This window comes from Vigna unguiculata, chromosome 5 (assembly GCF_037176805.1).
Source record: "Vigna unguiculata cultivar grain cowpea cultivar isolate G323 ecotype 2 chromosome 5, ASM3717680v1, whole genome shotgun sequence".
NCBI classification, from domain to species: Eukaryota; Viridiplantae; Streptophyta; class Magnoliopsida; order Fabales; family Fabaceae; genus Vigna; species Vigna unguiculata.
In genome coordinates, this window is record NC_140796.1 from 16762548 (window position 1) to 16785815 (window position 23268).

Here is a 23268-nt window from a genome sequence, read left to right on the forward strand (position 1 = left end):
TATCAGTTACACTTATTTATACTATTTTATTAATAAAAGATAAAATAAAAAAAATGTAAAATTTCTTTTTCTTTTTTCCCTGAACTGTGTACTGCTTAGTTACCAATTGTACTTCATTCTTAAACAGATATATGCCGATGAAGCATATTATAAATTAATTTTCAATTAAAAATCGCCTCCGAAAGCGAATACTAGTTCCCTCGAATATTCTCCACAAAATTCTGTATTTTCCATTATTGCATCTCTCTTTTCCCCTCTGTTCAAAACCATCACCATTCTCTCACCACTCACCCCAATACCCACTTCAAAAAATTCTCTCTTTTTCTCTCAAACTCACCAAATGCCCACTTTCCCAAGAAAGAAGCGAGTCACTTACCCCTTCGACGACCAGGCTCGAGCCCGACTTGTCAGCGCCGATCAGTGGAATTTTAACTCCAGCACCCAATATTCCGATGACAGCGACTCCCTCTCCCTGTCTAATCTCGTCCATGGTTTCTTTGAAGAAGAAGACACTAACAGCAGCAGCGAGGACTCAGCATTTGATGAATCCGACAGTGACCGAGTTGACTCAGTCAAAGACTTGGCCGATTCTGTGACTGACTCATCCGGCCTCGCCATCTCACTTTACAATGCGGACACTTACCGGAACTTACTTAGCGCACATGTTTCTGAAGCTGCAGAGAAGTTTGGGTTTCTGAGGGAGCGAGAAGCTGCGCTGTTCCGTCAGAAGGTGGTGGCGTTTCTCCGGGACAGGCGACACAATGCGGCAGTGTGTGAGACCACACCAGACGCCTTGGGCGGGAGCCATGAGTTCATCGACGTGGTCCATTCTGATGCTGCCAAATGGCGATACTTTGTGGACCTTGACTTCCATGCACAGTTTAAAATTGTACGGCCGACACGACGGTTCTCGGATGTGCTTGCTGCTGTTCCATGCATCTTTGTTGGATGTGAGGAGGAGCTGAAACGCACCGTTTCGAAGCTGTGCGAGGCTTTAATGTGGTGTTTCAGGAGCAAGGGCCTTCCGGTTCCGCCATGGAGGAAGAACCGGTACATGCAGAACAAGTGGTTCGGTCCGTGTCGCCGAACTGCAGACCCGGTTCAGATGGCTGTGAATAGCACTAGTTGCAGGTCGGTGGGGTTTGACGACACCGATTTTGAAGCTGAAGGTGTCGTTTTGTTCGGACAAGATGATCCAAGTAGAAATGTTTATTAAGTGATGATTATTAATAAAGTAGTCATAGTTTTGTTTCTGCTATTAGGGAAGGATTCTATTTTGCAAGATTGCAGTTTAAAATTTAAATTAGAAAATTGAGTTTATCGATTTTAGTACCATCACTCTATATAGTTTGAGTTTAATTTTTTAAGATGATGTTAATTATTTTTTGTTAATGTTGCTCTTCAATTGAGGTATGCAGTGCTTTTTTTTTTTATATTATTCTTATCCTTTTATATTAAAATGTTTATATATATATATATATATATATTATAAATTAATTAAAGGTAGCGTAAGAAAACAATGAATAAGAAAGTAATAGGTCATTATAAATTTTGAGAATGATAAATAAATAAGATTTGGCAAAAATCTAATACTTGAAAAGAAAATAATGGACTACTAATATCTTTAAAATGTTGTCATAAGTTGACATGCAAAATATAAAACTCCAAAAAAAAAGTTGGTGTACTCTCCTATCTATATTTTTCAATTTATGAAAATAATCTAATAGCAACACTTGATTTATAAAACAGAAGTAATATCTTTGACTTAAAAGAATTTTTTTTATGATATAAGAAGAACATTGGATAATTTTATGTGGCTATTTAAATACTCGGTAAAAAGATGCTTGATGCACAGAAATGCGGCGAATGAACATCGTTGTAGTCTGAGCACTGGGTGGAATATTCGGGGGAACGAATATCACGTGTGGGCACAGCAGGTTCTGGCTGAATTTTACAAGTATTGTCGTATTGTTTATATATTTCTTAAATCTTCTAAATAAGAAATGTTAATTGAATAAATTAGCAAATAATTAACACTTCTGTTTTAGATTAAAAAGTTATAGGAGTATTATACAATTTTTGTAATGGATATCTTAAGTGATAATTAGTTTATTCAATAACTAAAATAATAGGAATTACTTTTTTTTTTCTCTTTTGGACACACTAGAATTGTATGTACTCAACAATCTTATTATTAATCTTATTCATTATTAATGCTTTATTGTCTGTGTAATCTTATTGATCTAATCTACTTAATTATTGTTGAGCACATCCCAACAAAAAATAAAATAAAAAGAATATGACAACATAAACACAAGGTAATTTGGTGGTCCACTTTGAAGACCTTTCCGTTAAAGTAATGATTTCGATATTTTATCATGGTACACTCGTCAAAAGAGTAATAGTCAAATTTGAATTATGAAACATGGGAACGGTTGGTAACATTCTTTCGATGTACTTTTATTTTATGTATAAAAAGACTATTCAATAGAACTTCTCAAACTCTTTCCCATGGACTCCTAATTATTTTATTATTAATGTTCTAAAAGTGATTCCCAGTATTAGATGGTTTTCATATCTAAATAACATTTTCCTATGTTTATTTGTTCATTTTGTATTTTGAAGGTAATTTAAACAAAATGTAGTAACACACAGGAGTTTAATACCTACATCAATTATGATCTGTAAATCAAATTTTAAAATAGTGAGAAGCACGAGGAGAAAATCTTTAACAGGAGAAAGACATCAAAATTTAGTTCATAATGTTGGTATTTAACATAAGGGAAATTATGTTTTGACAAAGTTTTATTAACAAACTTTTGTCAAAAGTACACATGGTAATACTTTAATGGATGAAATAAAGATTTGATATGACTTAGAAAGAAAAGAAAAATGTTTAGTGTGTGTTAAAAAACAAACTTTGTTAAACTTTTTCAAAAAAACGTTTATCAAAAGATCATAGTCCTTCGTAGAAATGATGTTAACATAGTGTCAACATGACATGCGTCTTCTAGATTCTTGCTTTGATTTGAGTGTTCTGGAAAGTAAGTTACTTTTCTTCGATGATTTAGAATTTCTTTTGAAGTCTACAACCATTATGCTTTTCTTTTAGTATTGGGCAAAATTTAAAAACACTTTTAAAATTATACTAATAACTAATTTTTTGAACTTTTGAAGATATTGAGATATGATTTATTAAGTACAACCTAAGTAAGTAATAATTAAATAACATATGTTCATATTGTGGCATGTATTGAAAAATAAATCAATACAAAAATAAAAATTAACTTTAATTTAAAATCCCATATAGTTAATATAGTAAAAATAATTCATAATAATAATAATACTACTAATTTTAGACCAAGGCTTTTTGTTTTCCTCAAGGTTAATTTTAAATTAAAATTTAAAAATTAAGGTTGAAAATAAAATCAACAAAAATAAAATTAATAATAATAGAAAGGGATTTAAAATTATAAAACCTATCTTGTATATATTGTTCCAAATTTAATAGAACTCTAAAGTCCTAAGACTATTACTATTTCTATAGATGGTGAAAGTAATAAGAGAATAATTTCTTATTAAAAAAATCAAAGAGAATGTTATATATTATTATTTTTTTTTGTCAAAAGAAGGTTTTATAAAAATATATAAAATAATTGTTTAAATATAATTACATACTAGGATTGAAGATATTTTCAGATGGTCGATAAATTATTTATTTTTTTGAAAGTGAACTCGTATGCATTGATCTCTTTACCATTGTAGTCTTTCTTGAATCTTGAATCACCATTAATTTTATGATGATGATTTTCTTTGCTGAGTGGATGACTATAAAATATGTACAAAGGATCATTTGATGGATAGGATTCTCACAAAACTATTTAAGGTATTATACATTTGCACTAGCTTTTAATTTTTTTTTTCTATTTCATTGGTGTAGTTATTTAGGTTTCATTCCTTGAGTTTATTACTTTAGTAAGGCAAGTGTAGGTGGAGAAAATTTTTAACCTAATCTTTATTTTCATTCTCTCACAATAATTGTAATCACTCTTGGCTCTTAACATCATTTTGGTTGTTATGACCTTGTTGTTATTCTGACCTCCTTAATGTTGTAGTATCTTTATTGTTGTAGCCTATTTACTTTGGTGGTCTTCTTGTTATCGTATTCTTCTAGTTGTTAAAGAATCTTCAAGCATGGTAGTTCTGGTTTCCTTTGTTACAATTCTTTTGAACTTCATGCTCATTTTTTTTTTCAATTTTCAACCACACCAAAGTTTTGGTTTGTTGGATCAACACAAGGTCGTAGGGCTAGAGTTGGGTCACCAACTTTTATAGCCTTAAAAATTCCTTTTACTAATTGTGCAAATTTTGGATGGTATGTTTGAATTGTCCTTCTTAATTTAGTATCAAGATGATTTATATATTCATTTTCTAATATTTTGTATAACCATATGAATTATTCAAAATGTATATTACAATAAGATTTTTATATTCACAATGTGTAAATTTCATATTAATATATTTGAGAATGTAAATTTTGGATTGATACATTTAAGTTGTCCATTATAATTCAATTGCAAAATGATTTTTTCATTTATCATGGGACACAACAATAGTTATTTTAGTCTTGTATGGTATTCATATATTGCAATTTTATTTTTACTTAATGTAATTTGAGTTGAGCATAGACCCATATTGAATTTGAAGAATTGTAGTTAAAATTTTTATTGTAAATTCTTATTGTATATTAGACTTTTCCTAATCTATTTTCAAGATTAATTATATATTCATCTTCTTATGCTTTTATGAGTTCAAATGAGATGGACAAAATATATTTTATATTAAGTTTTAATCATATTGTAACAATGAGTTGATTGTGCATCCTAATGAAATTAATAGAATGCAGTTTTTATAGACCAAGGGTATTTATTTTTCTCAAAATCAATTTTAAATTAAAATTTAAAAATTAGGGTCGAAAATGAAATCAACAAAATCAAGTTAATAATAATAGGAATGGATTTAAAATTTTAAAACATATCTTGTATATTGTTCAAAATTTAATAAAACTCTAAAGTTCTAAGACTATATATTACTATTTTATAGATGGTGAAAGTAATAAGAGAATAATTGTTTTCAAAAGAGAATGTTGTATGTTTTGTTTTTTATCAGAAGGTAAAAATATATAAAATAATTGTTGAAATACACTTATATAATGGAATTGGAGGTATTTTCAGATGGTCAATAAAAAGTATGCACTTCATGTTATAAAAGTTGAAAAAAGAAAATAATAAAAAGAACAATAATATTTATATAGAGACCTTGTTAATTTCTTATTTACTTTTTATATATAACATTTTTAAATTTCCATAATTCAAATGATAAAACTACTTAACAAAAATTATTTTCTAGTTTAACCAGTAAAATTATTTAAAATATACTATTTCTAAATAATTTATATAAGTGAAACAATAAAACCGATTAATTTATGTAATTTAAACAATAAAATTATTTAAAATATACTATTTAATAAATTATTAAAAACTTATAAAATCAATTCATTAATCCATAATTTATATATATATATATATATATATATATATATATATATATATATATATATATGAAAGGTGTTAGAGTAATGAAAAAGGTTTGCACAAAATGTTTCTAAAAAAATTCAGAATTATTATATTCAATGATACAACCATTTATATTTCTACTTAAATTATTTAAATACAACGTAATTACATAATTTAAAATTTTATTAATTTTATATAATATAAAATAAATTTTACATGATTTATTTAATTAAATTGTATAAAATTATAAATTTCTTTAATTGAAACTATAAAATTATTTAAAATATACTATTTTTATTTATATAATTTAAAAAAATAAAAAATTTTATTGAACTATAAACCATAGAAAATAAAATTTTAAATTATGAAATATTATATAAGATTGTAAATAGTTATTTTATAAAATCATTTAAAATATATTATTTAATAAACAGGCAAAAAATTATAATTGTATATATACTATAAAATTGTATAAAATTATAAATTTGTATTATTTAAACAATAAAAATATAAACAAAGTAATATATAATATTGTATAAAATTATATTGTTACACACCATTTAATAGTCTAACTCATTAAACAAAATATTCCATGATTTATAGATATCAAAGCACACAAACACCGCTTACACCAATAAAGTGATCATTGCAAAAGAACATAGATACCAGAAAACAAAACACAAATAAAAAGGTAAGCTAATGGAATGATTGAACCAATTATAATTAAAATTTACATTAATCATACAAAATTCATCATTCAATTTCATATAAAGACTGAAACTGTGACTCAATTATCTGGATAATTGCATCAATATTGAATCCCGATAAGTTGTTCACTTATGCTGACATCTCATGCTCTGCAGAACAGTAGATCAAGAGTTATACTCGACCACATATAAGGTTAATCCTTAAACATCGTTGGTCTGTTAAATTATTATTGAGTGATTGTCAATCATATAAATCCCTTCTATTTTTAGGATTTGTCAATAATATGTTTCCTATAAATTAGTCATAGACAGCTCACTAGATTAATAGGAGAATGTAAGTCTAGGATTGAAAATCCTTATATATTGATTGTACATTTGTTGTTTTGAGATATCAAAAAAATAAAGAGAATTTCAAACCCTACAAGTATGCCTTTGTTACTGTTTTGTAATATGGTATCAAGAGTCTCACTTTGAAAGAAGATCTGAACTCAAAACCCCTATTTTTTTCTTCTTAAAATATGTCTTGAAAATCAACCCCAATTGTGGTTCAACCAGAGGGAATTTTTAATATTGGAATCACACTCACAAAGTCAAACTATGATGTTTGATCACAACTAATAGAGATGCATATTGCGGAGCGGGAAAAAACCTCGTATCTTAGCTGCCATATAAAGCCCCCTGCAAAAACAGATGAAGGATAAGACAAATGGTATGTTGAAAATTAAAAAGTAAAATGTTGGCTGTTAATGTCCATGAGCCCAGAAATAATGAAGTGTTACATACGCTTACTCACTACTCACGAAATATGGAGTGCTTTATCGAAAGCCTTCTATGATAGAAGTGATGAGTTGCAAGTTTTCTTCTTAAATCAAAAGGCTTTCTCTGCTATACAAAGTGGTAAGTCTCTATCAAAATATTATGGTGAATCGATTGAGATTTTTTGTGAATTAGACCATCATGACAAGGTGGCCATGAAGGATCCAGATGATGTAAAAGCATATCAATATTTTGTTCAACGCCTGCAAGTACACATATTTCTTGTTAGATTAGATGGCACTTTTGAACAAATTTGTGGAGAAATTCTACATAAAGAAATTGTTCCTGATGTAGAAGAATGTTATGCTTTAGTATAACGTGAGGCATTGCGTCATGCAACTTTAAAGAGGGAACCTGAAAATATTGACAATTCAGCAATGGTAGCCCATAACCAATCAACTCAAAATTGGCAACATCGAAATAAAGATGCTAAGACCACTACGGGTGATAAATCTACTTATAAATGCACCTATTGCAACCAAAATGGTCATACAAAAGATCGTTGTTTTGAGATTGTGGGGTATCTTAAATGGTGGGATCATAATTGTGATTCAAGAAAGAAGAAGTCCAACAAAATCCCAACTACAACTACTATTGAATCAAACTCTGAAGATTCAACTATTGGTAACAACTACAAATATTACTGGTAAAGCTTTAAATATTTTTTAACATAGTTTGAATAATGCATGGATAATTAATTTTGGTGCAACCAACCATATGACATTTGATTCTAGACAAGTCTCTTCCCTTAAACCGTCTTCACAAAAATTTGTTTGCACTGCCAATGGTAACACAACTCCAGTTATTGGTGAGGGATCCTTAACCCTCAATGATTCTTTGAATTTAGACTCTATTTTAGTAGTTCCAAATTTAAATTATAACTTGTTATATGTTTCCAAACTAACTACAACTTTATCTTGTGTTGTAATTTTTTTTGCCTAAATTTTGTGTGTTTAAGAACATTCAAACCAGACGGACGATTAGTTATGGTATTAAGCAAGGGAATTTGTACTACCTGGACTTAGAGAAGAAAAGCATCAACAAGATACAACAAGCTTTGACAGTGAATTGTTTTGAGGAGAAGAAGAAATTTGAAATTTGGTTATGGCATAAATGCTTGGGACATGCTTCTTTTGGGTATTTGAAGAAATTAATTCCTAGTTTGTTTACACAATGTGATATTTCTAGCTTCCGTTGTCATGTTTGTGAACTAGCAAAAAGTCACAGTGTTTCATTTCCATTGACATTGAATAAAAGTAAAATCTTGTTTATGCTCATACACTCAGATGTTTGGGGTCCATCCAAAGTTCTAACTTTGGGTCGATCACGATGGTTTGTTACTTTCATAGATGATTGCACTAGAATGGCATGGGTATGCTTGATGAAATCCAAGAGTGAAGTAAAATTATTATTTGAAAAGTTTCATAACATGATTCAAACTCAATATAATGCACAAATTCAGGTTCTTCATAGTGACAATGGTGGAGAATATCAAAGTATTGATTTTCGTCAATATCTTGAAACGCATGGAATCATTCATCAAACTTCTTGTCCCAATACACCTCAACAAAATAGGGTTACAAAGCAAAAAAATCGTCACTTATTAGAGGTTGTTCGATCTTCATCAATACAAGCTAATATGCCTTGATCATACTAGGGAGAAGCACTTACCTCGGTTGCATATTTAACCAACTGGGTTCCTTCTAACTCAAATAACTTTCAAACACCATTACAGACTCTTATTGAAGCAATAGATGCTCTTGTTGTTCCAAATTTACCTCCTCGCGTTTTTTGTTGTGTAACATTTGTACACGTTCATGCAAATGAACGTAACAAGCTGGCCCCTAGAGCGTCGCGGTGTGTATTTCTTGGCTATGTCGTGCATAAAAAAGGTTACCAATGTTATCATCCCCCAAGTAAGAAAATGATCATAACTCTGGATATGGTTTTTCAAGAAGATATGATGTATTTTTCCTCTAAGGCTGAATTTCTAGGGGAATGTCATCAAGAAATTCATACTCTAGATTATGAATATGATAATTATGTGAAAGATTACTCTATAATTGGTATCCAAGAAGCCAAAAACTTGGATACAAGTGGTATAAGCTTGGATCAGAGTGTCAATGAACATAAGGAAAATGAAGAAGTGACAAACACAAAAGTTGTGAATCCAATTTCACCCCTATTTGAGGTATCTGAATCTGATTCCCTTACTGATATACAAAACCAATCGTCTACTGAAAATGATCCTACTCTAGATGTTGAACCAAATAGAAAACGATTGCCACAATGTCACACTAGAGGTAATCCTAAACCCACATATGAAGCTATTTTATCTAATAAAGCTAAATATCCCATAAGTAAGTATGTGCCGACCCATCATTTGTCAGAATCAAATCAATCATTTTTAAAACAATTATCTATTGTGGTTATCCCTAACAGTGTACAGGAAGCCTTAACTGATCCAAAATGGAAAGTTGCAATGGATGAGAAGATGAAATCCTTATGGGAAAATAAAACGTGGGAATAGGTATTATACATCTGCATTAGCTTCTAATTTTTTTTTCTATTTCATTGGTGTAGTTCTTTAGGTTTCACTCCTTGAGTCTATTACTTTAGTAAGGCAAGTGTAGGTGGAGAAAAATTTTAACCTAATCTTTATCTTCATTCTCTCACCATAATTGCAATCACTCTTGGCCTTAACATCATTTTGGTTGTCATGACCTTGTTGTCATTCTAACCTCTTTAAGGTTGTAGTATCCTTAGTATCCTTATTGTTGTAGCCTATTTGCTTTAGTGGTCTTCTTGTTATCACATTCTTCTCGTTGTCCTAGAATCTTCAAGCTTGGTAACCTTGGCTTCCTTTGTCACAATTCTTTTGAACTTCATGCTCAATTTTTTTGTTTCAATTTTCAACCACACCAAAGTTTGGTTTATTGGATCAACACAAGGTCTTAGGGCTTGAGTTGTGTCACCAACTTTTATAGCTTTGAAAATTCAGTTAGCACAAATAACCTGGATGATTTAGTGCTTGAAGATTTGATAAAGGTAAATGAAGTCATTGCTTGGGAACATTTTAGAACCATGCTTACATTGATGATGTAGAGATTTGATGTTTCACGTGTTGATTAAGCCTTGTGTGCGTGCTCTCTATCTGGATTATTGATGAAGAAAACAAGCTTCAAGAATTGTATTCATGTTGTAGACCATTCAGCATTAACTAGATGTATATGGCTTAGTTATGTCTTTTAATCTGTTGAAATGTTTTTCAACAGGTTAAATGGTGTCTTTTAATCTATTGAATGGGTTTTTAAAAGATTAAAATGTTTGTTGTAGTAGTCTTAACTGGTACATATTTAATCAGTTGATTTATTTGAAATCGACTGATTTCAATTAAATTAAGTGAAATCAACCTGTTGAATTTTGTAACAGTTTGATTATAAATGTTGTGCTACCATTGAGGTTCGGTCTTTCTCAAGATTTTAGGTTGTGTTTGGTGGTTTTCCAGGTCTGCAAGAGGTGTCTTGCTGTGTTGGTGTGATTCTTGTGTGATTCAATAGTCATTGTGTGGTGTTCTTGCATATTTTGAAAGTGTAATGTTGTAAACTTTGTAAATCTTTTGAAATAATGCAAAGTCAGGCTCGAGTTGCCTTGACTAACTGGATGTAACTCAGATTTGAGTGATGAATATAAAAGTCTTATGCATTGCTCTTCTCTCTAACCCTTCTCACTTTGTATTGCACTTTAAAGTTTAAAGAAATTTGAATTGAACCATCTTTCTTATATTCTTGTGTGTTCTAGCATGATTTGAAGCTTTGTTCATGTTTGTATAACTCATAGGAATCAATCTTATTTAATCTTTCATGTTGTTCCTAGCTTAAATCACAAATTTGCATTTCTGCAATTTTTCCAGTTTTTCAATCGATTGTTTTTGTAATTTAATCTGTTGATTCTATTAGTATTGTATCTGTTAATGAAATCAATCGACCATCTCTATCTTTGATTGATTGAAAGTGTCTAGTCCAGGAGTGTTTGCATCCAAACTTCGTTGTTGATTTGATTCAATTGAAAATTGTTTTAGGCTTTTAAAAGTCAACATATTTTTTAACTAGCCAATTCAACTCCCTCCCTCTTTTTGGCATTTCAACCATTTCAATACTTACAAATTCCTTTTACTCATTGTGCAAATTTTGGATGGTATGTTTGAGTTGTCCCTCTTAATTTAGTAGCAAGATGATTTATATATTCATCTTCTAATGTTTTGTATAACAATATGAATTTGGTATTCACAATGTATATTGCAATAATATTTTTCTATTCACCATGTAAGTTTCGGATCAATACATTTGAGATGTAAATTTTGGATTAATACATTTGAGTTGTCCATTATAATTCAATAGCAAGATGAATTTTTCATTTATCATGGGACACAACAATAGTTTGCTAGCCTTGTATGGTATTCACATGTTGCAATTTTAATTTTTATTTAATGTAATTTGATTTGAGATTGGACCCTCATTAAAATTGAAGGATTGTAGTTAGAATTTTTATTGTAAATTCTTATGGTATATTTGACTTTTCCTAATCTATTTTCAAGATTAATTGTATATTCATCTTCTTATGCTTTCACACGCTCAAATGGAATGGACAAAATATATTTTAGATTAAGTTTTAATCATATTGTAATATTGAGTTGGTCATGCATCCTATTGAAATTAATAGAATGCACTTTGAATTTTTTTTTTATTCATAATTAAATTTTTGAATGAATGTATTTGAGTTTAAAGGTGGCAATGTAGACTTGGCCCACGGAGCCAACCCACAGGACCGCCAAAAAAATGCGAGGCGAGCTAGGATATTGAGTCCGCTGGCCTATAGAAGTTCGACTCGTAGAAGCCCGTAGCTCGCGTGAATCGGCCTATGCGGCCCACAAATTTATTTTTTGAAAGCCATAATTTATGAATAAAATTTTATAACTTATTTGCAAACATTCAGGACAATAAAAAAAAACTTGCACTTGTGTATATTAGTTACTTTCCTTTTGGACTTCTATATGAACGTTCTAAATTCTTGTATGATTGGAAGAGACAAGTATTATGTATTTTTCAATGTACTAAAATTTGAAGAATACATCGTGTATGTCAAAGTACGAATATGAATATGATGAAAATGTTGAATTATCAATTTATCATCCAACTCCCTAAATTTTTTGCTTAATTTTGTAAACTTATTAAAGTTTCCCAATTTGTTGAACATTGAAACCTTTATGATAAATTAAAAAAAATAGGCAGGTTGTACCACAGGCCCACACTTATGCAGGACGGGTCAAACTTTTTAGTTCGCGTTGAAAATAAGAGACGGACCAACCCGGCCAGCATTTTGCAAGCCAAGTGCGGACCAGGCCGGACCAGCCTGCATTACCACCGCTATCTGAGTTGATGCTTTTAATTAAGTTTAAGATAATTTTTGTACATTATAAATAAAAACAACAGTTTTTATTTCGAAATGAAATTGACAAATTACAATTTTATTTTTTATTCACATTATAAATTTGGGTTGAATATTAATTTTGAAAATCCTAAAAATTTGACATTTTACTGTTATAATACAAATTTGAGAAGGGTATACTTAAGTTCTCTTTTTTAGTTTAGTTGTAAGATGAATTCCTTATTCATATTTGTATGGTTTCTTGAAGTCAAATGAAATTTGATAAATTATCCATCAAATTCCTTATTAATCCAAAAGGGAATTCATTTTTACTGATGCTGTAAATGAGTTAGATGTGCATTTTAAATGAAGTTAATGGAATTCAATTTGAATTTTTTGTTCATAATCAAATTTACTTAAGAGTATATCATCTTCATGCTTTCCATATTTGGCTCACATTGACCTGGTGTTGCCTTCTTCTTAGTGGAACATTGAATGGGCCTTTGTTGGGCTTTCGTTAGTGGTCTCATACTTTTTGTGATTCTTTGTCTTCTCTTGACTGACTTTTTTCCTTTTAGTCCAAGTAGGCCTAAATATACATAACTTATTATTAGACTAAAATAATTATTTGCACCTATTTTTATAGGAAATAAATAAGTTATGATTTACGAGTTCAAGAAATAAAAAATTAAAGTTCAAGAAATACAGAATTAAAGAATATATATATATATATATATATATATATATATATATATATATATATATATATATATATTAAATCATCTCCAAATAACGTGTTCTAATAATTTTATTTACTTTATGTCAATTTGAAAAGCAACCAATGTAGAATTGAAAAGCTACAAATATATAATCAACTATGCTTTGTTATGTTTCTTCTCAATCCAACATATTATTATGCCAATTTTTAGCCGACATATTTTATGTCAATTTGAAAAAGAATCGATATCGAAACTATTATTTATTATGTTATACTTCTTTAACCAACCTATTATGTCAATTTTTAACTAACATAAAAAGTCTTTAAAATTTGATTAAGAAAATCTTGAATAATATTGAACAATAAGCATATATATTATATTTCGTCAACATAGTTTCAATTTTTGAAATCAGATTTATAATGTTATTTATAAGTTTGTTATAGAGTTTTGCAATGTGGAGCGTGTGTAACTTTCAAAAATTATAAAAAAAGATAGCATAAGACTTTAAATTGGACCTACCTTACATTAATTCATTTTGAAGTCTTAAAAATTTAAAGATCAATATAACTGAAATCAGATAAAAAAAATAATATCTACACAATTATCATGAGAATAGCAAGTAAAAGTCTAATATGCTGAATTCAAACTAGTTATTACTATGGAAGAATGATTCAAAAGCAGAAAATAAAACATATTAAAAGTATTTTGGTACAGAATGGACACTGCCAAATTTAGCAACAAATACATTTAGCCCCACAAACATATCAGATACTATGTTCTTTATATGCATAAGCTAAATCTGTTATCCTTTATGCTATCTTATAATGATAAATCTGAATGTTTTCCTCATTTTGTTTCTTGAAATTGCTTCCCTTTCTGTGAACAAGAAACTTCCCCCATTTGTATGGCCTATACTTGGAAGGCTTCTCTTCATTCGTCATCTCCTCCAAAGGCTTCACTTCTGTGTCATGTGCAGGGTTGAAGAAAAATGGAATAGAAAACCTTTCTTTCTCAGAGTTAACCATCACTCTGTGTTCCACACTCTCATACAAATCATTGCTCCAAACCTGCATTCATTAATACTCAACAATAACTATTCACTAGTATAATTTTCTGATAAAATCGTGTTAGACATGATTATGAACTTTGTCATCTGAATTATAAATCAGTATAATTTCAACATCTTGTATCTTTATATAGTTTGAGCAACCCACCTGAACAATATCACCAACATTGATTATGTAAGCATCTGGTGTAGGTTTCACTGGAACCCATTCTTGATCTGCTTTGCGTTTAACTTCAAGTCCTCCAACCTCATCTTGTGCAAGAATGGTTAAGGCTCCACCATCCTTGTGTCGACCAACACCGAGGGCTAGGTGAGGATAAGGGCATGGAGGATAGTGGTTGAATCGAACAAAGCTGGTTTGATCTTTCACGAAAAACTCCTCAAACCTCTTTGCCTCAAGGCCTAAGCTCAGAGCTATCAGCTCCATCAACTTAAAGGACAACTTTTCCATCTCTTCAATATACTCTTCTATTATATCCCTGCATGCTCATTGTTAAATAATTGTTCATCTAACAGTGTGTGATTATTGATTACAAAGTGAAGATGAATTACCTGAAGTTTGAAGGGTATTGAGGGGATGCATTAGTCCATTGAATGAGTCGATGATCGTGTTCATCAGAAGACGCAGGAATGAAAGTGGGATCTCTGGCTAGAAAATCATACACTTCTTTCCAGTCCCTCACGTTTTTGGTGAGTTCTGTGTCATAGTAACCGATTAGTGAAACTTCATCTCTGCTAACCTTCTTCTTCTCTTCCAAACTCTGAGCAAAGAACATCCTTGAAGCTTTGTCAATGGTTTCCCTTAGAGTGAGGGAGACACCATGGTTGATTACTTGGAAGAAGCCCCACTCTTTGCATGCACTCCCTATCTCCTTCACTAACCTTTCAATGGAAGATGGATCTGAAACTGTTTGGTGGGTCATTGGAGAGAGATCGATTATGGGAATTCCTTGTACTTGGATAGGGGAGAGCTTTGGCCTGTGTTCTGGGTCTTGGATGAAAGCAGGGTCAACCTCTCCCATGGCTGTTTCTGGTGCTGAGATGAACAATGATTGAGTACTTCCAAAATGCACACTTTACTGTTATACGTGGAGTTGTTCACTAGTTTCAATTTCACTACCTAATACCATTATCCTTTTTACAATTAATAAGATTGTTTTGTACTATGTATTTGTGCACACAAAAACTTAATAATAATATTCACGGAAAGCATTGAACCAATAAGGTTGTTACAACTGTGATCAATCATCAATGATAGAGAGAGAAGATTTTACGTGATATCCTGCAAAATTTTGAACACCTACGTCACAATCTCTTTCTGCGAAAATGGATGCTCCAAAAATCATTGAAGTTTACGTGATGTGAGAAAATATATGTTGTGGTTGTGGTTGTGGAGAAAGTGTGTTCATTGTTGTCTCCGTACACATACATTGAATCTGGACTTGTGTTTGTGCTTTGTCATGGTCTAAACTGAGAAGTAACATAAGAAAAGTAAACAATGATAGAAGAGAAATGCGAAATAATAGTTTAACAAAGTTTTGGACGATAGATTTTCACAAATAATCAAAACAAAACTCTAAAATTTTATTATTTTACTTTTTTAACTTCCATAAAAACTAAAATTACTCTATTTCATAACTTTATCAATTTTATCAAAAAATTATTTTTGAAGAAGAATTTAGGTAATACTTGCTCTTGTACTATTTTAAATTTTTGGTTTATACATGTTTTAGCCTTATACGACCAATTGTAATTTCATATTATCAAGTATAGAAAATCATACTATCTTATAAAATAAAAAGTATCTAAAATAATCTATGTTATAAATAAAAAAATTATAATTAACTTTTGAATTAGAATCTAAATTAGTTTAACATTAACTATTAAGATTTTAAGTAAAAAAAAAAATAGTGTATAAATTAATCTCTAATTTAAAATTAGAAACTAATTTAAAATTAATAACAGTAAGTAACTAAAAAAAAGAGGAAGATGCAGCACTTGAGATTTGGTTATGTGAAATTGAACAATTTGGTTATTTGAAATTGAACAATTTAATTTTTTATTTTTATTGGTCCACAATGCCTACAGGTAAAAATTAAATGGATTTGTAATTGTGGTTTATGGATAAGCTCACTTATCCTGTTAAAGTTTTTAAACATTAATTATTTGATAAATTAAAAAAAGAAATTATAATAAGAACTAGCATGTTCATCCATTCGGCAATCCAAAAAAACCATAACAGTTTTCTAGAAAAGTAATTGTAGATATCATATTGTTAAATTTATTTTCTACATTATATTTTTATTAAGTGTAATGTGAGTGTATGAATGGTTTACTCACATTAAAGTTTATAGCTACGCAATGTAATATAGACTTAAATTTCCTTCTGATTCTTTTATAAATGTTTAATTTTGACCTTTGTAAAAATTTAATAAAACATATGACCCTTCAAAATTCTTAAATTAAGCAATATTAATCTAATTATTAAATACTTTTATTATTATCCTGTTCTAAATCGCAGGAAAGAAAAAAAAACAATTAGTGATAAACTAAAATTAGTTTAATTATTGATAAACAATTTTAAGTGATAAAAAAAATCTTCTAAATTTTTTTATAAAAAAGTGTACAAATATACTTTAAATAAGTAAATACTATTATCACTAACGAACACGTCAATATTTGTTCTGTTAATAATCATTATAACAAAAATAATTTTTACTAGAGGTTATTTATGGCATTTCCGGGGATTTTAACTCCCGTTAAAGGAGTTTCCGACGGTTTATTTTTCCCCTAAAAAAAATCAGCATCATTAACGAATTACCGACAGTTTTCACTAACCCCTGGTAAAACAGTACTTACAGGCGGTTTTGAAACCCCCGGTATTTACCGACAGTTTCAAACCCCTAGTAATTACCGGCGGTTTTAAACCCCTGGTAATTACCAGCAGTTTTAAACCCCTGGTAATTACCGACAGTTTCAAAACCCTGATAATTACCAGCGGTTTCAAAACCCCTAGTAATTACCGGCGATTTTAAAACCCCTAGTAATTATCGACGGTATGAAACCCCTAGTAATCCCTGGTATTTATCTGAGGTTTTAAAATCCCTAGTAATTACCAGTGGTTTTAGAACCCTTGGTATTCACTGCGATTTTGTAACCCTAGTACCCATTTCTTGTATGTAGTTTTAAATCCTTTATACCGTATAATAGTACTGAAAGTTCATTTTTTACCTCTACAATACAATTTATTATTTATTAATGTTTTTACTTTTCAAATTCCCTTAATTTTATTTATTATACTTTTTCAGTGCATATAATTCATAAAACATATGATATGAAAAAATTCTAACATTTAGATATTTGTTTATAACTAGATATAGCATTCATAAAAAAAAGAAACATAGTCTATAAGTTCAAAGTAAATAATAAAGTTTAAACGTTCAAACTAGTGAAATATTGCAATATCTTTGTTATACTTGTTATAAAGTCAAATAAAATGAAAGTCTAATAAGATTCTTCTGTATCAATCTTGATTTGAGTCATTTGTTTCTCCATTGAGAACACTCCCCTGATCAGATACCTAACATTAAAAATAATAATAATTGGTAACATTCTTCACAGTATAAAATATATATTAATATACTTAAAATTTAAATATTATCAATGATGAATGAAACACAGGAAAGTCATGAAGCAATTCTCCTTGATAGTTTTGTATAAAGAAAGTCATCATTGCCTTCATTTCATTGACTTGCGATGTTAATGAAGAAACTTGTTTGAGAACATAACTAATCAAATTAATCAAATTGTCTGCATTTTACAACATGCCTAACAATAATACAAACTTAAATCAAACTCAAAATCATCAATAATGAAACATATTACATCGTGTTCATATCTTCTTTTGTTTGTGCGTGATCCAATACATCATGTACATATCGAAATTAAATAAATTCTAGTGCGCCTGTATGCTTTTTGTGAGAGATAATAAACCATATATTATTTTCAATCATTGTTCAAAGGGTTGAAATTTCAAATTTATTTAACATTCACATTAAATATGCACAAGGGAAAGAGAACTAACATTTAGTAGGAGGCTTTTATTATCACTAGACGTTCATCAGGTTTTTCTGATACATGAATATGGATATCCGGATAATCAGGTAGTGTAGAATCTAAAAGTTGATTCATATCTTCTTCTAAACAATCAATATACTCTAGCGGTCCTACCTTGTAAGAACTTTTTTCAATTTGATGTTGAATGCTAGACAATTGGTAAGGAGTCAGACTAGGTATAAAATTCTCAGATTTCATAGAATCATGTACATAACGTATATCCTTAGATAGTTCTAATTGTAAATTATGGTCTTTAGAATACTGTCTTGTAAATAAATATATTCTAGGATTATAATAATTAGGCACATGATAAAGCACAAATTGCTCGAGTTGTTACGATAAAAGGATGAAATATAGAATAATTTGTTGTTCATATGATTGTTTTTCATATTATGTTATTCCTTCTCCGCAGCTTGGATTAATACCAAGGGTAAATAAGATGGCAACTGCTAGTCCTAAGCTAACACCAACAAGCCTGGTTGAACATGAACATCTGGGTTAGTCAAGAAGGATTCATAATTTTCTATTGGACTAAATAGGGGTGCTAATCCTTCCGTAGGTATATTAATACCATCGCCTGGTGCGAAACCATACCATACTGTACAACCTATACCCATATGAATCAGTATTAAGAATCGACCGTAATAGCCCTCATGAAACGTAATAGCTTCAACCAAGATACGAGATGCCATCACTTGCAGATTCTTCCAAACAGAGTCTGAAAGCCCCTTTAATTTGACTAATGGAGTTTTGCTAAGAGTTCCTTTTGTTAAGGATATCTGGAATTTGACTAATGCCATCTCTGAACTGTCTTAATCCAGCTAAGTTATCTGGAATTCAGAGATCTTTGATTAAGAATTCGCCTTGTCCAGGCATAAAGCGAAAGCAAAATGATAGCATATAACTGCTCGACTTTTTGGTTAAATTAAGAAGAGGCTTATGTATATCAATAAAAGGCACAAGGGAGAGAGAACTAACAATGATAGGTGCACTCACTAACCACTCTTCACATTCACAATGTGATACATACACCCAAATAAGGATAATGATGTCTTAATAATGATAGCAATAACAACAATGACAACAATAGCAATTTAAGGTGATTTAACAGCAATAGAAAGCATGCCTTTCACCACATTTTTGGTAACCATGTGGGATGCTACTGTGCAACTTAAAAGTGGGGTTCTGTATTCCCAATATAACAACAAAAAAGACTATATTCATGGCAATAAAATATCATTATACAGAAGAGATAAACTAAAAAAAGCAATAATTGAAAATAAGAAATTATTAACCTGATTTTGTAACTGTGTATAAGAAGGACAACTCGAAGACGCCCCACTATATGAATGTGCATTGAAGCCAAATACTTTAGATGGACAAGGTCCCAAACCTAAACCCCTAACACGTCCGCAATGTTCTTGACTTCCGAAAGCAAAAGCTAAGGAATTGGTGTTAGATACATCTTTTGATTGGGATGTTGATAATTTTGATTCATATGATTGAATTTTTTCCTATACAGAACACAAGAAGAAACTAATTAAAATAACGTGAATTTTGGATGATAATTATAGAGTTTATTAGAATCAAACTTACACCAATTTCCCTTGCTTCATCACTAACAAATGTTCCATTAGCATGCTTGTGGGTGGCTATCCATACCTCTCCTCTACTAACCTTTTGGCCACACTCTTTTTCCTATAGAGTTGAAGAAAAATTTTATGACACAATTCAAAAAATTAAAACATAAATTTAATTTGAAGATATGTAATATTATCACCATTTCATCTATTTTCCTTGCAAGGCTCTTACATTCATCTGTGTGAGCAATGGTTTGCTTTGCCCTATTGTTTTTTATTTTTGAGGGCATGGTCCTAATCACCAAAGTATAAAAATTAATAATAATGAATAAGGTTGATGAAAAAAAGTTTCAATTATACCTTTGTTTTTGAATTTAGACGATAGTCAATAAAAGAAGCCCATTGGTCTCTATGTGTTCCTTTTGGAGCCATTGTGATCAATTCATCTCTAGTATGTGTACCATCATTCCTTTGTTGCCATAATTCTTGTCGATGGTCTCTCCACTTTGTGTTAAGTGATTTAAGAACATAGTTTACATGAACATCAGAATGGACATCAAACTTAACCTTCAAAACATGAAACAATTAAAATTAACAACAATCATGGTATAATTAAATTATAAATTCAACTTTTACATTCCTTACCTGAATAGCGTTTTTAAGTATATCTTCTTTATAATCTTTAGGAATCTTCCTCCAACTAGAATAGCTAATAGGAAAAGCATTGGAGTTTCTTGAAACACTACCTAAAAACCTATTCAATAATGCTCCACTATCTCCAATTGGTTGACCCTCATTATTCCATTGCACAACAATCCTTTCATTTGTAGGTAAATTCCATGCATCATTGGCTCGTAGCTGTTTTGTATTTATCTTTCCATGATCATCTATAAAGTTTGAAAAACAAATTAAATAGTGTAGATTTAACTAAAAATCTGCATGATTAAAAATAAGATTTCAGTGTAGACATCAAAATACAATAATTAAAACTTACTGCTTTAGATACTAGACATCAAAACTTACAGTTGTAGTACAAAGTTACAAAGTTTCTAGTATTTGATACATAAAAATACTAGACATTAGAAAAATTCAGAAAAGATTAAAAACTATGATGGTTGAAAACTTACTGCTTGAAAATTTAGAAAAACTAAAATCTTAATGCTTGAAAACATACATATATACAAAAGTTTCAATCTGACATGGGGTTATTAAAATTGTGTTCCAGCACATAATTTAAGTAGTTGCAAACCAATAACATCAACAAACCATGCTCTTTTTCGTGCTACAAGCCTCTGTTGATCTTCTTGCAACTCAGACTCCTCACTTTCTTCCTCTTCACTTTCAGAATATACATATGATGTACTAGTTGAAGATATCCTCACTTTCAAGGTTCCTGAAAGTAAATTAGTTGAATGAAAAAAAAAAAAAAACAAGTGTGCATAAATATGTAAAACGTAAATTACTTGGCTGAGGTGCAGGTGTAGATAGAAGGGGATCATGTTCATTAATTGGTTGAGGTGCAGGTGCAGGTGGAGGGGGATCATTTTCATTACTTGGTTGAGGTGTAGGTGCAGATGGAAGGGGATCTTGTTCAGTACTTGGTTGGGGTGCAGGTGAAGGTGGAGGTGGAGGGGGAGCATGTTCACCACTTCTTTGAGGTGTAGTTGGAGGTGGATGGGGAAATGGAAATGAAGAACCTGTTTAGTTTTGGAAAATGAATCAATTTGTTGAATATAGATGGAAAACAAATTAGTAAGAGAGTTGAGATATCTAACCTGCTGTAGATGGACGTTGAAGATGTCTAGAATTAGTAAACTTAGGTGCAGGAAATGATATATGCACTTGTGTATCTGACTTAGACTTAATTGAGGTTGCAAATTTATTCTTGAAGACTCCTGACAACCAATAAAACTCTTGAAGATTTAATAAAGCTCAATTTTAAATTCAACATACTACCTGGATTAGATGGATGATGACATGAAGAAGACTTGTGATCAACTACTTGCCCCCATGTAGAAGAGGACTTATGGGTGGTGTGTACATCCGAACTATTACTCTTGGTTGATGTTTTCTTCATCTTCAGGTGGTCTTCAAAAAATAAGACAAACACATATGTTAGTATCAAGTAATATGTAAAGTCAAAACTCATAACACATTGATTGAAGCTCATAACTCAATTTAATCGAGCATTTGCATGTGGAGTGATTCCCTTACCGACTGCACAAGACAAATACACTTCATATAGTAACATTAGATACTTTTGTTAAAGCACTGTTTTTTAGCATGATCAGCATTCATATAAAAGGGTTATTTATTTTACCTTCATATGATGAAAATCGGAAGAATTAGTTCAACTATGCTGGATTAAGTACATAGCTTTACACTTTTAAACATGTACTGTTTCTTTATTTATTACACCAGTTACATTTTACTGGAATCACACTCTTAGTAGCTCCATTGGTAATTTTTGTTTCCACTCTCTGGCTGATACTAAACAATATCATAATACATTGTTGGTGTGTTCCTTGCAGCGTTTCTTGCCTTCAGAATTTGGACTAGACCCAGCAAGAATGGGAGATGCATTAAAACCAGGAAGAGTAACATTTGTAGATAAAATGGCTGTGAGGAAAGCAATAGAAGAAGCCAACATCCCTTTCACTTACATCTCTGCAAACCTTTTTGCTGGATACTTTGCTGGGTGCCTCTCTCAGTGGGGTCTTTTGTCCCTCCAAGGGACAAGGTGCATCTCTTTGGGGATGGTACTCTCAAAGGTCAATACCAATGTTTCAACAAATGATTTTGTTTTTTGAGTCACCACATTAAGGTTTTTGAGTATCTCTAACATAGTAAAATGGTTTGTCTTTAATTCTGACATTTCTGTGATGATGGCTAAACTACAGAGTGAGGTGAAGGTTGTTCTGGAGGATGTCAACCAAATGGTTGAAGCTTCTCTATTTTAGTCATTATTTAGCTATGACATGTGGTACTAATTAATTTTATGGACTTTTCATTCTCATGGCAGTAATAATCAAACAACTTTTTCTTATAAAAAGGTTATATAACATCCAACTTACACAAATATTTACAAACATTTACGAACACAGAAGATAAAAGGAACAAAGGGGGAAAGAAGCACCAAAAGTAGAATATTTTGTTGTTGTTCCCACTACTTAATCTTGAATGAAGTATAAAGACAATAACAATTTCTAAAATCTAGTTATAATTTAAATAATAAAAATATATTTAACTCTTAAAATAAAT

The 23268-nt window shown here is 30.4% G+C and overlaps 2 protein-coding genes and 2 pseudogenes across 3 annotated transcripts; 2 read left to right on the forward strand and 2 right to left on the reverse strand.

Moving 5' to 3' along the window:
• Positions 1 to 224: 224 nt before the first annotated feature.
• LOC114182924 (uncharacterized) lies at positions 225 to 1413 on the forward strand. The gene has a single exon (XM_028069725.2). The coding sequence runs from the start codon at positions 341 to 343 to the stop codon at positions 1214 to 1216; it is 876 nt and encodes a 291-aa protein (XP_027925526.1). The 5' UTR covers positions 225 to 340; the 3' UTR covers positions 1217 to 1413.
• A 5388-nt stretch (positions 1414 to 6801) lies between these two features.
• On the forward strand, positions 6802 to 9629 carry LOC146886153 (uncharacterized; annotated as a pseudogene).
• Positions 9630 to 13912: 4283 nt separating this feature from the next.
• On the reverse strand, positions 13913 to 15454 carry LOC114183108 (protein LATERAL BRANCHING OXIDOREDUCTASE 1-like). Its single transcript, XM_028069980.2, has 3 exons — positions 14864 to 15454; positions 14460 to 14790; positions 13913 to 14312 (listed from the first exon to the last, which is right to left on the reverse strand). The coding sequence occupies exons 1-3, from the start codon at positions 15331 to 15333 to the stop codon at positions 14055 to 14057; spliced, it is 1059 nt and encodes a 352-aa protein (XP_027925781.1). The 5' UTR covers positions 15334 to 15454; the 3' UTR covers positions 13913 to 14054.
• A 2187-nt stretch (positions 15455 to 17641) lies between these two features.
• On the reverse strand, positions 17642 to 22084 carry LOC114184411 (uncharacterized; annotated as a pseudogene). Its single transcript, XR_014995068.1, has 10 exons — positions 21964 to 22084; positions 21783 to 21902; positions 21471 to 21704; positions 21257 to 21400; positions 20653 to 20894; positions 20368 to 20574; positions 20208 to 20301; positions 20024 to 20125; positions 19723 to 19941; positions 17642 to 17891 (listed from the first exon to the last, which is right to left on the reverse strand). The product of XR_014995068.1 is annotated as an uncharacterized LOC114184411 (transcript).
• Positions 22085 to 23268: the final 1184 nt, after the last annotated feature.